Here is a 17744-nt window from a genome sequence, read left to right as displayed (position 1 = left end):
TTTTTATTAAATTATTAAAAACTTACTTAGATAATTACACTGTGCCACACTGGAAATGCAAACAACTCCTAGTGGGCATTTTCTGAAATTACATATTGAGAACCTGAGTTGGGTTTTGTATTGTTGAATCGGGTTTGAATTTTATGGCCTCATCTCAATCCGGCTAAACCGACCCTTTTTCTACTGATCACTCCTTTATCCCAGAAACTAAAATGAATTTTGCTTTGCAGTCTTCAACAATATTGTAGCCCTAATGTAGTAGAACCTTTATGTCAAACAGACGAACTAGGAAGAACTGCATTTGGCACATCAAAATCGATAAATATACAAAAGTTTACGTAATTTCTGGAATTCTGATCAGTAGCAGCTGAACAGTTGCTAGTTGAACCTAGTAAATTTTCGTAAAATTTTCCAAATAATGTCTCCAACAATTCTTTAGAAAATTCTGAAACTCTAAAATGCTTATTTTACATTGTTTAATCGGTATTTCATATCATACCTTCTACAAAACATATTTCAAACAATGTTCACACAAGCAATTTATTATCATATTTAGAATCTGAATACATTGATGATATGTTTATCAAATGCTGGAAACAACGCGTCAGAGGAATTTTACAACAATGAAATGTTTTGAAGAGTTGTATATTACATTTCCGCGAATATTAAGAACATCAAGCAAATTTTACTGTTTTGAAGATAATAATAATAATAATTGTTTCACAAACATCCCAGATGGGACAAGGGAGACTTCTCTCATATCATGAGGGTACACCGATTAAAATTAGCTCAATGATATGGGACCTTTATTTGGAAGACTTTTGCAAAAGGTAACTTGGTTCAACTCCCAATAATTTAGCTGATACTGACAGAATTTCAGCAATTATGTAAAATTTTCTATATGTTATCGACTTTGATGACTTACATGGATAAGTTCTATTAGTTAAGGGCTACAATATTGTCAAAGACAGCAAGGTCAAACTTCTAATCTTTTTTGAAATAAAGGCCAGATAAATGCAAAAAAACTGTAGTTTTAGCCCGTTTTAGATGAGACCATAAAATCCGAACTGGATCTGACAGGACAAAACCCTACTAGGATTTTTGTAGTCTCAATATGTAATTTCAAAAAATGCATACTAGAAGTTGTTTGCATTTTCAGTGTTGCATAGTATACTACAATGTTCATAGATGAGAAAAATCCAAAAACAAAAAAATTGCTGGAGGGCTTTTTAAATAAATCGCGGTCAAAGTTCACATTTTTAGGGTTTTCACAATTTTGCTTTGAAATCGCAAGTCCTATCGAAATGGGGTTAGAGAAAATGTTGTAGCTGTGAAATTGATTGGCCTTTATGACATTTTTGTTGGTTTTACCATTTTTAAGATGTAAAAGTTCAAATGTATCGCCACCTTATAAGGCAATGTCATGTACAGTGCACCTTAACTAACTTTAAATGAAAGCCGCTTACACCTGGGAAGTTTTTGCGGATTCTCTAACAGCAATGCTCATAGATGAGAAAGATCTAGAAACAAGAATAAATCGCGGTCAAAGTTCAAATTTATTTTAGGTTTATTGCGATTTTGCTTTAAAAACCGCGAGTCCTATCGACATGGGGCTAAAAAAATGTTGTAGATTTGAAAATTCTCTAGAGGATTGACCTCTATGATTTGTTCCTAGGTTTTCATCATTTTTGAGGTCACTGCTACAACATTTTCTCTAATCCCATTTTGATAGGACTAGCGGTTTCCAAGCAAAATCGTGAAAATCTAAAAAAAAAACTAAAAATGTGAACTTTGACTGCGATTTATTTAAAATCCGTCCGACGATTTTTTACAGTGTTTTATTTAACTTGCTTTGGGGTCCGTTTTGTTCAAATCTATTAACTCATTTTTAACATAATTGCAGTTGAGCAATCGAACTGAAACGTTGCACACTTTTCAGATTTGGATGACAATACATGAATATGAAACCAAAACCAATATGGTTCCATTTTTTCCCATAGCCCCCATATAACAGTACCACGCTTTTTAGTTAAAATCTATTAACTCACTCTTAACACAGTTGCAGTTGGCCAATCGAACTGAAACTTTGCACACTTTCCACATTTGGATGACAATACATGAATATGAAACCAAAACCAATATAGGTCTATTTTTACAGTGTTTTATTTAACTCGCTTTGGTGTCCGTTTCGTTCAAATCTAGTAACTGATTTTCTACACAGTTGCAGTTGAAATAAAGTTAATAGTGCTGCAACTTTTAACGTTATTCATTCATGTTGTCCTGATTATAACCTTATAAGCAATTTTGTGGAAAGAAAGGAATTACTAATATTTCATTATTAACCAACCACTTACCGATCTTTCTATTTAATGGCTAATTATAATCAAAAGAGTTAAAACACAAATATGATCTTAACCCTAAACCAATATCTGGGCAGAGTATTATAAATTGGTATTGACTCAGTAGTTTGTAACACATCGACACATGCATATTACTTGCTTATTTACTTACTTACATAGTTGGTATACAGAACAGTTGTCCAGTAGGCAATTTTCCTTGCGGCAATTATCAGTTTGTTGGTGAGAGAGGGTGTTGAGAGGCAAAAGGTTACCATATGCCTCACCTCTCTCCATCAAACTGTCAATTGCCGCAAGTAAAATTGCCTAATATAAAAATGGACTAAGAAAATATTTCCATTCCTCTCTGTTTGTTCTTTTCTCCATCGAAACCTTGGCCTTCCAGTTCTGTGTGTACCGCCATGCAATGAATGGCCTATCCAATGCAATCGATACTATTATCGATACGCTTAACTGCAACTATTTCGTTGTATAGCCGATACTGCTCGTGAGATATACGGCGTTGATGGCCCGTATATCTTTCGAAGAATTTTTCTATCAAACACATCAAGAACTGAATTATCTTCTTGCGCAAGTACCCAGGCTTTGGAACCGTAGACAAAGTTTTTAACTACCTCAAAATTATAGGAACCAACTTCCACAGCGCGTCAATACCATTAACTTGGCATTGTAGTCATTCATTGCCAGACCCATTTTAGCAGATTCTCTTTCGACTTTTTTAATAGTATAAGTTATTTTTTTAATAAGCGACCCACGATGTCGGCATAAGCAAGTAACACGTGGCTATTGGTGTATATTGTGCAATTTATTTAGCGTTTGGATGTCGTATGACCTTTTCCAGCAGATCGTTGAATAGGCTCCTTGTCTGAAACCGTTTTTGGTACTAAACTGTTTGAAAAGGTTCTTTCCTATTTTAACTGAGGACCGGGTATCAGTTAATATCCGTATGAGCATTGCAGGGATAAGAAATTCAGACATTGGAAATGTGAACGTAGGTCTGCTTTATAATCGACATCACTTGGGTCTATTTCAGGATTTGCCGAATTTGTCTAAAGCCGCATTAGTCTGGCCCAATTATTTCGCTGATCATAGTGGTACACACAATATCCCTGACACTGTCTTATAAGTACATAATAGGGAGCAGACTAAGCACACAGTCTTATCTCCTTTCTTGTCGGGTACGCGTCCAAAGAGTGCTTTCATTAAGAAATTGGGCACTAGAATGGCATATGCAATGGCTATCTGTTGTGATTGCAATTTACTGATGTCCAACTTCTGTGTTGTTTTATACCCTTCACCACTATGCACTATAGGTAATTTGCCCTGTTTTTGAGACAAAAATTAATAACAGCGGAATTAAAGGATTTTTTAACTTTTTAAATTGGTTATGTGTAAAAGTGAGATAAAACAAAGATTTTTACAGATAAATTCGGATATAACGAACAACGGTTATAAGCAACTACGTATATAACGAACAAAGCTATTTCTTCCAATGCCATTTTTATTAGTTTTCTTATACACAACAAACTGTTAAAAACGATCACGGTAGTAAGTAACAAAAATTTTGTACCCGCGAGTAGATTTTTAAACGAATTGATACTACAGTTTTGTATATTTTTTGAATATACGCTAATAAAGAAGAGTTTAGTACTCCCTTAAACCGTATCAATGATTAATATGTAATAGAGACATAAAATAAAGCTTACTACTGCCGCACCGTTTATAGAAAACCACGGATATACCGAACAATTTGTCGCCATTACTTATTTTACTTGCAATGAAATTGTAAACAACAATATTTTTTACATTTATTGTTTATTTTCTCAAACTAAACTTCCACAATTTTAGGACTTTTTACTGGGAAGTAACCTAATAAAATCTCATAAATATCAAAAAACGGGCAAAATCGGGGTTTGAAACCTAGTAATACCAATGCAGAAGACTTTCTGTAATGTGTTCTAGGTGGCAAAATCACGGCCAAACACGGCCAATTTAGTATAAGTCTATATGAAGTGAGTTTAAGAAAAATAAAATATTTATTTCTGACTTTTTGCGTTTTTTGGTCGCTACCCAAAATGTTTAAGCTATATTATATATTAAACTAGCAAAATGCCCGCTACTTCGTATGCGGAAAGGAATAAACAATATTTCATATGGAAATGGTGAGGTATGAAAATTTTGTTGTTAATTGATACTTGATTTCATTTAAGTACTATTCGTACCCCTTTAGTCTGAATTTCCAAAAAAAAGGTATACCTCACCACAAAACATCAACAGCTGTCAATTCATTTAAGGTATTTCAATTAAGGGATAAAAACCTTCTTGTAAAAAAATGATCACATATCTCTAATTTAATTACTTAATTTCAGTAAGTTACTTCGCGTTCACATAAAACCAATGGTACAATATATAAAACAACTTTTCAAATCCTGGACCTCATCTAAAATTTAACAGTTTTTGCACTCCTTGTTCACCTAATGCCTATGGCATTACATGTAGAAACATGTCATACGTTTTAAGTTCGAATTTTCATAACGATTTTAATGAAATCCCAAATCTCAAAGCACTGGATTTAGCCGTTCACTCAATATTAATACTAAAAATTTTAGTAATATTTAGTACTTCTAGTACACTTAATTTTTATTACCCTTTGGAACTTTTAGTACACTAATATTATAATTCCAAATTACATAATTTCAGTTTTATTCTCACACGCAATACCAAAATGGTATCAACGCTATGTACCAACCGGGATTCTCATTTCCAGCTCTATATGTTTCCCCAGATACAATTTTCATATACATACGTACGAATTTCCAAAATCTCCTCCTAAGATTTCAAAATTCTATCTCATCCTCATTACACAATAACAAACTATACCAAATTCTGTACCATTCAGTAATTTCCTTAAGTCCAAATTTCAGGATTCCAGCTCTTTCTCACAAATCCAAACTGTACCAAATTTGGTACCATTTAGTACTCATAAGTACGAATTTACAAAACCTCCTCCTTATCTCCACTCTATACACCAACTGCTATCCCAAAGTTCCAGCTCAACTCTTTTAGTACTTACAGTATTTCCAAAACCTCAACCATACACCTCTACCTTCTCGATATTAAAACCCCACATACGAAAAGGGACTCTAAAACCAAATTTTAAAATTCCAGCGCTATCCGTATACCAAATACCACATACATGGTACATACATATTTCCCAAACCACCTCCATATACCAACGCTACACTCCAGCTCTATCCGTACATCCAATAACAAATTGACTACGATTTAGTACTCTTCGTATACTTATGGAACTTATTTCCACAACCACATCCCTACGCACCAACAGCGACTTTAACACCAAATTTTCGAATCCCAATTCTATTCCTTAACACACCAACACTAATACTAAAATTCAAAATTCCAGTTCCTTAGTTTAGCAAATACCAAACGGTTCCAAATTTAGTTCCACTTATAAATTTTCATACACATAAGTACGAATTTCCGAGTCTACCTCCATATATTAATCCCACACTTAATTCCAAATTTCAGGATTCCAGCTCTATGCGATCGCACACATCCAAAATGTACCAAATTTAGTAAACATAAGTACGAATTTCCAAAACCTCCTCCATATCTCTATCCTACACCGCAAAAGTAATCTTAATTCCAAATTTCGGGATCCGAGCTCTATTCTTTCATCCAAATTGAAATTGTACCCCCATTTACTACCAATTATTACTTTTCGAACACAAAAGATAAGTTTCCAAAACTACATCCATATCTCTATCCTACACTTCAAGTGTAATTTTAGGTCTTAATTTCATGATTCCAGCGCTATTCGTTCACCCAACTCCAAAATGTACCAAATTTAGTACCATGTACCATCTAGTTCAGAAAGGTACGATTCCAAATATTTTTTTATATTTCAATCCTTCTCTCCAACAGTAATCTTAATTCCAAATTTTAGAACTCCAACTCTGTTCGTTCACCCAAATCCAAATTGTACCACATTTAGTCCCATTTCGTAGCTTTAATACACATATGTACGATTTTCCTAAACCTCATTCTTATACTCCAACAGTAATCATTGTTCCAAATTTCAGGTTTCCTGTTCTATCAGTTCTCACAAATCCAAATTGTATCAAATTTAGTACCATTTAGTACTTTTCGTACAAATAAGTAGGAATTGACTAAACTACCTCAATCCTATACTGCAACAGAAATCTTAATTCCAAATTTTATCATTGTATACTATCTCTGTAACCAAATCCAAATTGTACCAAATTTAGTACTTTCCGTTCCCATAAGTATGAATTTCCAAAACTAACTCAATCCTACACTCCATCAGTAACCTTAATTCGAAATTTCAGGTTTCCATGTCTATCTAAATCCAAATTGTACCAAATTTGGTACCATTTAGTACTTTTCGTACACATAAGTATGAATTTCCAAAACTACACTCCATAAGTAATTTAATTCCAAATTTCTGGATTCGAGCTCTATCCGTTCACCCAAATATAAATTGTACCAAATTTAGTACATTTAGTACTTTCCGTTCCCATAAGTATGAATTTCCAAAACTACCTCAATCCTATACTCCATCAGTAACCTTAATTCGAAATTTCAGGATTCCAACTCTATCCGTTCAACTAAATTTAAATTGTACCAAATTTAGTACCATTTAGTACTTTCCGTACCTAACTCAATCCTACACTCCAAAAGTAACTAAATTCCAAATTTCAGGATTCCAGCTCTATCCGTTCACCCAAATCCAATTTGTACCAAATTTAGTACTGTTTACTACTTTTCGTACCCATAAGTAAGAATTTCCAAAACTACCTCAATCCTTCACTCCATCAGTAATCTTAATTCCAAATTTCAGTATTACATCTCTATCCGTCCACCTAAATTTAAATTGTACCAAATTTAGTACCATTTAGTACTTTCCGCACCCATAAGTACGAATTACCAAGACTAAGTCAATCCTACAGTCCAACAGTAATCTTAATTCCAAATTTCAGGATCCCAGCTCTATTCATTCCCCCAAATTCCTCAATTCTACACTCCAACAGTAACCTTAATTTGAAATTTCAGGATCCCAACTCCATCCGTTCACCCATATATAAATTGTACCAAATTTAGTACATATAGTACTTTCCGTACCCATAAATATGAATTTCCAAAACTACCTCAATCCTACACTCCAACAGTAACCTTAATTTGAAATTTCAGGATTCCACCTCTATCCGTTCACCCAAATCTAATTTGTACCAAATTTAGTACGGTTTACTACTTTTCGTACCCATAAGTAAACATTTTCAAAATCTTAATTCCAAATTTCGGGTTTCCATGTCTATCTAAATTCACTCTATCAGTAATCTTAATTCCAAATTTCAGGATTCCACGTTTATCTAAATCCAAATTGTACCAAATTTGGTACCATTTAGTACTTTTCGTACACATAAGTATGAATTTCCAAAAGTACACCCATATCTCAATCGTACGCTTCAACGGTAATCTAAATTCCAAATTTCAGGTTTTCAGCTCTATCCGTTCACCCAAATCCAAATTGTACCAAATTTGGTACCATTTAGTACTTTTCGTACACACAAGTATGAATTTCCAAAAGTACACCCATATCTCAATCGTACGCTTCAACGGTAATCTAAATTCCAAATTTCAGGTTTTCAGCTCTATCCGTTCACCCAAATCCAAATTGTACCAAATTTAGTACCATTTAGTACTACTCGTTCACATAAGTACGAACTTCAAAAATAATTTCCATATATCAACACCACTTCCTAACCTTGATTTCCTTACCAAATATGAACATTGTAGCTATATCTGCTCAAAATATACAATTGGTACCAAATTTAGTAACTTTTCGTACACTTATAAGTCGAATTTCCAAAAACCCTTTGGTACATCTTTCTAAATCTCCATCAGTTACCCTCATTCCAAATTTCAGAATTCTAGCTCTTCCCGTTTGCATAATACAAAGGGTACCATATTTAGTACCTTTTAGTACTTTTCGTACCCTTCTAGGTCGAATTTCCAAAAACCCAGCCTTATCTCACCCCTACACACCGACAGCAACCCACAGTCAAAATTTCAGCTTTCTAGCTTCAGCGGTTTCGTCTGGGCGATGATATGTCAGTCACTCAGTAACTCAGTCACTCACTAAGCTCTTTTATATATATAGATAAATTCCTCTCGCAATTGTCAATCTATTCCATATTACACATATTTATATTTGGTTTATATTTCCGCGGTTTTAAATACATTGAAATATACCTTACAATATATATTTTTTTAGTTCTTCATCGAAATTCTCACTTTGACTGCAATTTAAACCGCGATAATGACTCTATTTTGAAAAATATCATTCATATTAATAAATTTTGACATGTTCTTCTTTCAATGCCAACTAAAAAATTATTATTATTAAAAGTTGCAAAATCGACTTTTTGCCTCAAAAACTGGGCAAATTACCTATAGTGCTATGTGGGGAGAATATTATAAGTTGGTTTTGGCTTAAACGTTTGTAACACATTAAAATAATGGTCGTAGACCTATACTTACATATACATATATACCAAAATTCATGTCTCGACGAACTGAATCTATATGGCTATATTAGTCCGCCCGTCCGTCTGTCCATCTAAACCCTGTAATCAAGCTACAGGTCGCAATTTTGATCAGATCGTCACGAAATTTTGTGGGTTGATGGGGGTCCCGGAAGGGGAGAAGCCTATTGATGATGATTTTGGTGATGGTCGGATAATATTCAGGGGCCGGAGTGGGCAAAAAACGAATATCTCCCCTTCTGTACGGTGTATAGCAAAAGAGAAAGCAATGGATGTAGAAAACATCAGCTTTACAATGATGTAAAGAAGGTTGGCGTAGGTGGTCAAACAACGAAGATGCTGCAATAATCGCTAATCCAACCCAATTTTTAATTTTTGAAATTTTAATTATAATGACAAATGTTACAACAAACCCTGACAATGAGAGTATAAAATATCACCTTTACAACGATGGGTAGGTGGGTGTATAAAACTTTCCACCTGAAATTTGTTGGCATAGGTCCACGCCTTCACGGTATTTTGAAGGTTGTGGCCACAATAATCCAACGAAATTGCTGAAATTTGGTACATAGTCTTGGTTGGGGGTATAGAACTGTCCCCTAGAAATTTGCCGGTATAGGTCCACGCCTTCCAATAGCCCCCATAGAACGGTACCTCCCGATTTTCGGTATTTTAAAGGTTGTGGCCACAATAATCCGCCAAAATGGCTGAAATTTAGTACTTAGTTTTCGTTGGGGGTATAGAACTTTCCCCCAGAAATTTGCCGGTTAAGGTCCACGCCTTCATATAGCCCCCATAGAACGGTACCCCCCGATTTTCGGTATTTTAAAGGTTGTGGCCACAATAATCCGCCAAAATGGCTGAAATTTGGTCCTTAGACTTCATTGGTGGTATAAAACTTTCCTCCAGGATTTTGTCGGTATAGGTCCACTCCTTCATAGAACGGTACCTCCCGATTTTCGGTATTTTAAAGTTTGTGTCCACAATAATCCACCGAAATGGCTGAAATTTGGTACATAGTCTTCGTTGGGGGTATAAAACTTTCCCCCCAGAGCGGTACCTCCCGAATGTGGTTATTGTGAAATTTAGCCACATTTTTTACGGAAATTGCTAAAATATTGTCTTCTTCATACACGAAGGGAAATTGTTCCATTTTACAATACAAATCGTGGTGGAGGGTATAACAAGTTCGGCCCGGCCGAACTTAACGCCGCTCTTACTTGTTTCATTTAATGACGAATTACAATCAAAAGACTTAAGAAACAAACATGATTTTTTTCCAATTAGAGATTTAAACAAATTATAAAATACATAACCGTTGTTACTGAATAAAAACACATTAAATTATTTTTTCATTTTATTTTTATTTTAATATTTTTTCTTTTTTTTTTTTTAATATTTACATTAACATTTTGTTTTGTTGCAAACGATTTGTGAAATTTAATTATAAAATATACACATAAGAATATTACAAAAAATAGATGAGTGGTTGAGTGAGGGAAAGAGCGAGTAATGAATTCATAGAGAAGAAACATGGGAGTAACATAGAAATCTCTATGAAAATGGAAAACAAAAGTATGGGATTTAGAAATAAACAGAGTAGAAGAGAGGGAGTGAATATACGACTGAGTTCTTCTTTATGAAATAAAAGTTAAGATTATTATGAGATTTGAGAATTTCTAGACGTTATATAATAAATGCACATGAAACACAGTTCAAAAGATACATACAAATGGTGTAAAAGAAATACAAAAGAACGGATGTTTGTATTGGAAGATTTACAATTAATGCACTTGCGATTCTTGTGTTTATTGTTTAAATGGCACTTCGAGATTCAAATCAAGCCCGCATAAATATTATGCAAAACCTAAAAAAGCGATTCAAAATCGTTTTCGTTTCCCGAAACAATAAGCACATTGCCAATTTTTGGCAAATAAAATCCTGCAGAACTTTCATTGTTCACCCAAGCAACAAAGCTCACTAGACAGTTTGAGATAATAAATAAATTATTTACAAAAGTGAAATATAATTAAAGTTAAGATAGACTATGAGTATTGAGAACAATAAAAATAAAGACGGTGGTTTTCTTTGTTACCAGGCTTTCCAATAAAATGCCTACACGATTTTATGGATATTGGCCATGTGTGCAAAACGTTTCTTTGTAAATCTCCCAATTGTTTCCTTGCTCTTATGGACCATTTGTGTTTGAGATGGAAAATAAATATGACAAATTATGCAAAAGTAAAATAATTAAATTACTGGAAATACCTTTCGTTATAAGAAAATGTATATTATGTTTGTTTCATTCTCGTTCCGTTTATAATTAATACAATGATACTTCTCTCGCCTTGATGTTCGCGGTCATTTAAAAACAACTTCGTAAATGTCTAAAACTTAAATACGTATTTTGTTGTGTATGAAAAAAATCATTATTAAAAAATAAAATTTTTATAAATTCTAGGCCATACCGTAATCCAGCTCATGATCAATTTCTTTGCCCACTGACCCCCACTAAAAACACAATCTACAATGACTCCAACAAAGAGTCATCACAATAAAATCCTTCATCCCTGACAGCATAGTTCATCATTTCTTCCTTTCACTTAATTCGTTTTTTGTCTTCTAGTAATGGTGAAGCAATGGTGCAGGACCATGAGCATATACGGGAGCAGCATGAATAGCATGGACTGGAGCAGCAATAACCTTGGGTGCGGTCTTGTGGACAACAGCATTGAAGCCATTGTGATCATCAGCGGTGTAGTCGACGGTACGTACTGAACCATCAGGTTCAACCAATGAATATTGACCCTTTACAGCGTCACCATCACGTTCTTCGGTTTGTGATTTAATATCACCTGTATGGGGATCTTTGATGCCATAATTGAATGAATATTTGGGATAAGCCTGTCAATAAAAAAAGATTGTGGGCAATAATGTGTATTATTAGAATGCTTGGTGCAATTTGTTACATACCACTGGTTCGGGAGCATGTACTGCAATGGGTGCATGAGCATAAACAGGAGCAGCATGTAGCAGTGGTCCATGACCATAATGACCCAATTCAATTGGAATGGCTTGAGCGACAGCGACCAGTAAGGCAATTGCAATGAAGAACTTTTTAAAATAAATAATAAATAACAACAAAACATTATTAAATTATTATTAAAAGAGTTTTTTAGTTTCTAAATTTAAATTTTTAATTTAAATAAAATTTAAAGTTTAGTACTTTAGGTTTAGGTTTAGTACTGCAAAATTTTAATGTTTTAGGCTCCTACAAGAACTGAAAAAAATAAAGCCGAAAGTCTTTATAATTCTGTTCATTAATAGTTTTTTATAGTAGGGACCTGTGCTAATTTACTCAAAGAGTGTCATAAATAACTCAACACATGCATTTTTCGAGTTAACAAGTTGTGTTATTCTGCAAAATCGATATTTTTGAGTTGTGACACACTTTGTGTAAATAAGTTACTTTTATCTCCGGCTAGAATGTCATACGCCTTAATTCCTCAAAATATGTCACTACAGGATGTAGCTGTTATATCTAAACTACATTCATAAAAAGAGTTATTGGGCATAAATAGGTTTGTATCCAGTGATTTCAAACGGAATAATTAGCTTAATATTTTCATCCCTAGTCAATGTATAATAAATATCTTAAAATATCTTGACGAGAAGCTGCTAACGTCTGACATAAATTAAATAAAAAGACATAGGAAAAACAACCCAAACGAGACTATTTTCAAAATAAATTTCCCATGAACAGCCCTGAAGTCACAACGTCAATGAGTGCTGCCCGATTCTATTTTGCGATATGGGAATCCTTTTCATCGACTAGTCCAAACAGCATGTCTAAAGACTCCACATAATAAATGTAAATCAGCATTACACTGAAGGTTTTTTTGTCACCGGAGAGAATTTGTGATGTTGTCTAGCCCGATCGGAGACAACTTTTTTGCCACCGCAGACAATTTGTGATATTGTCTAGCCTGATTGAAATAATAGTTTTAGACCCCAAACTTTACATAGTACAAGGTATATGAAACAAGGTAACCGCATCAGTCCATATGATGATAAACAGAAAACAAAAAATATTTGATTTTTTCTATGATTTATATTATTTTTTTCTTTCTTTCTTTTTCGCCATTTTAGTTGGTAACAGTAGGATCTTTTTAGGTCTTCAAGGGGTTATGGCCACTTACAAATTTTGATGGTTTTACGGCAAAAAAACTATCAATTTGTATACGCTCCACCATAGGATGGGGGAATATTAAGTTTGTCATTCCGTTTGTAACTACTCGAAATAATCATTGTAGACCCCACAAACTATATATATTCTTGATCAGCGTGCAATTCGTCCGATAGCGTCCGAACGGATTGAAGTAGGTGGATGAAATATTGATAAAATCTATTATATGTACGTAGGACTTTTGGTTTTGAAAGGGGGCTATGTAGGTCCACGTATAGCCCCCGTACAAAATAACGCGTGACGCGTCGTCGTTTTAAGGAATTTTTAAGATATTTGTCCCATTTTACCACCGAATTGGTTGTAATTTGGTATTTTGTGTCTCCAGAGGCCAAAAACATTTCTACCAAAGTTTTTTTATATAGCTCCACGTTTTGGTATAGCCCCCATATAACGCCCCATATAAAGTACGCGTCACTTTAACATATTTTGAATGTATTAGTCCCATTTGACCATAGAATCGGTTGTAACTTTGTATTTTGTGTTTCCAGAGGCTAAGAAACATTTCTACCACAAAATGTTTATATAGGTCCACTTTTTGATATAGCCCCCCGATTTTCGGTATTTTGACATTTTCATTATAACACCGAAATGGATGAAATTTGGCATTTAGTATTCGTTGGGGGTATAAAACTTTCCCCCAGAAATTTGTAGGTATAGATCCACGCCATCATATATCCCCCATAGAACGGTACCTTCCGATTTTCGGTATATTGAAGGTTGTGCCCACATTAATCCACCGAAATGGCTGAAATTGGTGGTGGAGGGTATGAAAAGTTCGACCTGACCGAACTTAACGCTTTTCTTACTTGTTTTAGTTAAAATCGGAATTTCGACTTCCAGTTCACAATTTTTTAAAAAGTGAGGTTTTTGAATTGCGTTTTGCTTAAGTACAAGATTATTAGGTTCTTAATGATCCCACAAAAGCATATGGTGATCGGTTCATTCGTTTTCTACCTAGAGTGGGCACCGCAAACTGCTTTAGTAAAAAACAGTGTTTCGTAGGCGGCCATTTGTCAGAACACTGTGCAATATTTTTCACAAAAACAAAAATCGAAAGTAGCTCAAGGTGTGACCTATTAGGTGAAGACAAAATCTTCAGAAAAAAATTGGTAGATTTCTTGTAAAAAATTAATGAAAAATGTTATTTTTCGTGCTCAATAAGGCCGAAGGATGGACTTGTCCACGAAAAAAAGTATGTCGCTGTAATCAGAATCAGAAGGACTAATTTCCATTAAAATTTCAAAGGAAACCTCAAACAGCCCTTAAACTGCATTTAAGCGAACATTTTGAACTTTTGTGACGGAGGTAGACGAAGGGGTTACCTGTTATACACATTCTGGGAACTTGATGTACGTTTGCAAGAAATTTTTTCGGCCAAATCGGCAAGGTTTTTGGGCCTTGAATCACCGTGAGGACAACAACGATTCGAGAATTGTTCTTAAACTGCACTTTTCCAAAAAAATTAAAATGTTGTGGGTCCACTGTAGTGAACCGATATAGTCCATATTCGAAACTGATCTATATCTGGAAGAAATATTACGAGAACCTAATTTGGGAGCAAATCGGTTGATCGATCCGAAGTATCGTGGGCATTATTTCAGTGAAAAATTGTTGAACTTCTGTGGGGGAGCTGATGGAAAGAGTGGGTGTTTACGACAACTATCGAGGAGATTGTCTGATTTGGTTCAAATTTAGACAGCGTAATACAAAGATAGACTATATCAGTCCTAAAAAAGCTCCAACATGTTCGCTGGTTTAAGGTTTCTTTGCGGATAATTTCGAAATTTGCATCGCAGGAAGTTTTTTTAGTTCTGCAGCGACGTGAGTTTTTTCGTTTCTATACAAAAGCTTCTATGACAAACGTTTTATTAGCACGGCCTTCAGACAATTTGGAGTAGATAGAGCAATGGCCGTCCGTCCACCTGTCCGGCTGGTGCGCACGATAACTCTCGAATCAACCATCCATAATTTGGGATTCGTAATATTTTATCCAAACTTTGTTTAAGTTCTAAGATGGGCCATATCGGTCCGCTCTTTCTAGTATCTGATATCTGGCAAGTCCATACTTCCTGTGATAATAGCCTAAAAGCTCCAAGAACCCTTGACAGCACCAACTAAAATGGCAAATCCGCAAGATATCTCCCGCAGGAAGTTTCTGATTAGTCCAAACTTTGCACATGGTATTATTTCATCTAGCCATGTATCAGGTTGGAATATGGACAATATTGGTGCCGTCCTTCAGATACCTACCATACAAAATTTGGATCATTTTGAAATTTTTTTCTAAAAATTTCTTCTTGTGGGCCCTGTTGCGATGGCGTGATTTTTTCGGGGGCAAGTCCATGGTTATGGCCCACAATCTCCAAAAAAAAGTGTACCGCTACCAACTAAGCTGGGCAGTGCTTAAGATAACCCTCGAAGGCAGTAACCGATTTGGTGCAAACGTTGTAAATACAGCCTCGAATTATGTCCGAATATTGGCTACATCGGGCCACTCTTTCGGGTACCTCGCACACAAAGTTTAGAAAGAGTACAGCCTAGGACACGTCTGGGATTGTTTTTAATTTTTTGCAACATAATTAAGGCGTTACATTTTTTCCTTTCAAATCCATACTTCCTGAGAAATTGGCCCAAAAAACTCAAAAAAAACTCTATATACGTTAGAAGTACAAGTATGGAGGGTATAATAATTTTGTCATTTCGTTTATAACACTTCGAAATATTCGTCGGATACTCTATAAAGTGAATATATTATTGATCAGCATGAAATTCTAAGTCGATATGACCTGTCCGTCCATCCGTCTGTTAGAGCTTTACAATTTGGTACCGATGTTGGTATTGAGAATGGACTAGGGGGATATATGTATATCCCCCATAGAACGATACCTCCCGATTTTTAGTATTTTAAAGGTTTTAGCGAAATGGCTGACATTTGGTATTTATTCTTCTTTGAAAAACTTTCGCCCAGAAATTTGTTAATATAGGTCCACGTTTTTAGGACGAATTTTATATATGTTACTCGAAAACCCTCAAATTATGTCGATTGGGTCCCCCGATCATAATACATAAACATAATATATTCGATAATTATGGTATTGAACAAATTATCGAATCTACGATTGCATTGACTTAACCAATCTCAAGTTTAAGATAAAAGTTGGTCTTTCTCAATCAAGGTACACTCCGAAGTTATTCAGTTCATTATCACTGTGATACATTAAAACTATTGTCATCATCATCATTGTTCATTAAAGTCTATCTTATTCATTATTCACTTTATTCCACATTCAGCTATTTACAGTTTTTTATTGTTATTCGTTATTCATGCGTTATTTTAATTCATTTAAATTCTTTGTAATATTTATATACCTTCATCTTAGTATGTTTTTTTAATCCAAGTTAGTTATCACAAATGAAGAACAAAAGGACACGCACTCACGCAATACAACAACTACGACCAAGCAATAATAACTAGAATTAAATCGGTGATCTATAACAAACAACAACAGAATTTTATTAAAGAAAAGCAAAGTATTTTTCAAATTATTTTTCAATTTTAATGTAAATTCTTCCTTTAGAACAAAATCGAAAATAGTTTGGTAAAGATACCAACCGTTTGCAAGAAAACGCTGAACTGATGACTTTACCAAATGACCAAAACGCTTTATATACACGTTACAATTGTTAATTTCTTATAGCTTAGCAGCCTAACTCCCAACAGCCAGCAATTTACAGAGAACACGCTGCAATTGTTAACAATAACGGCGAACACAGCATCCAATATTGTTGTTGCTGGTGTTGCTTTTTAGAAACCTTTGAATTGAATCTCTAATCAAGCTTTAACTTTATTTTTTGAACAAACACAATGTTTGCTGCCCATGCTCGGGCAACCAAACATCGACTACCACAGCAACAGCAACAACAACAACATTTCCGAAACCATGAACCCACCACCTAAGCACATTGCTCTCTTGCCAACAATGTTCGTAGATTGTATATTAGCTGTTGGACTTGTTGACTGTTTGGTGTTGCAGACTAAAGAGTCTGGGCCCAGACAAGAGCAAAAGAACTCAATTCTATTAGCAGTGTCTCCGAACAACAAATAAAGTTATACTCCTAGTTAAATGATCGAACTGATCGAACAACCAACAAAAACTGCAATGACACATATGTGTGTTTGTTTGTATGTACGCACTACGTTGTAGTGTTACAAAACCATTAAAAAATAGACAACAGAACAATCCAACCACGCATGCGTAACTGCGGCAACACCATAAATTCACACACAATGATTGTTGGTTTCGATTCATAAATTTAATATGAAATTTTACGTTGTCATAGAATAATATTTAAGGACTATCCCAATATCTGCAAATACCCATTACAATCATGAAAAAAGATCATGCGGTAAATTCACAATCTCACGTATGTTAAAACCTTATCCGTTACAGCAGATGGGGAATAAATTTGGCCATGTCTGTCCGCCTGAATGGTATCCAAGATAACTGTCGATTGAAAGAGCCGAGTTAGAGTAAATTTTTCACCTAGTAATAT

The 17744-nt window shown here is 34.6% G+C and overlaps 1 protein-coding gene and 1 long non-coding RNA gene across 2 annotated transcripts in view; one reads left to right on the top strand and one right to left on the bottom strand.

The window, feature by feature from the left end:
• Positions 1 to 11708, top strand: part of LOC141404157 (uncharacterized) — a 162426-nt gene extending 150718 nt beyond the window's left edge. Inside the window, exon 3 of the long non-coding RNA XR_012412958.1 lies at positions 11571 to 11708. This is a non-coding gene — a long non-coding RNA (uncharacterized lncRNA). The remainder of the gene's footprint in view (positions 1 to 11570) is intronic.
• On the bottom strand, positions 10291 to 16840 carry LOC141404153 (cuticle protein 8-like). The gene is made up of 4 exons (XM_073987483.1): positions 16804 to 16840; positions 16560 to 16680; positions 11918 to 12058; positions 10291 to 11848 (listed from the first exon to the last, which is right to left on the bottom strand). Exons 2-4 carry the CDS (start codon positions 16563 to 16565, stop codon positions 11567 to 11569), a joined length of 429 nt encoding a protein of 142 aa, XP_073843584.1. The 5' UTR covers positions 16566 to 16680; positions 16804 to 16840; the 3' UTR covers positions 10291 to 11566.
• Positions 16841 to 17744: the final 904 nt, after the last annotated feature.

Source organism: Musca autumnalis, unplaced genomic scaffold (genome assembly GCF_047663935.1).
Source record: "Musca autumnalis isolate F117 unplaced genomic scaffold, ASM4766393v1 scaffold_4, whole genome shotgun sequence".
NCBI classification, from domain to species: Eukaryota; Metazoa; Arthropoda; class Insecta; order Diptera; family Muscidae; genus Musca; species Musca autumnalis.
The sequence above is the reverse complement of the archived record's forward strand: the minus strand, read 5'-3'. Positions and strand labels throughout refer to the sequence as shown.

Excerpts from the sequence above, each read along its gene's own strand:
- LOC141404153 (XM_073987483.1), bottom strand. Across the intron at positions 11,849-11,917 it reads TACATGCTCCCGAACCAGTG|GCTTATCCCAAATATTCATT; the intron begins GTATGTAACAAA and ends TTTTATTGACAG.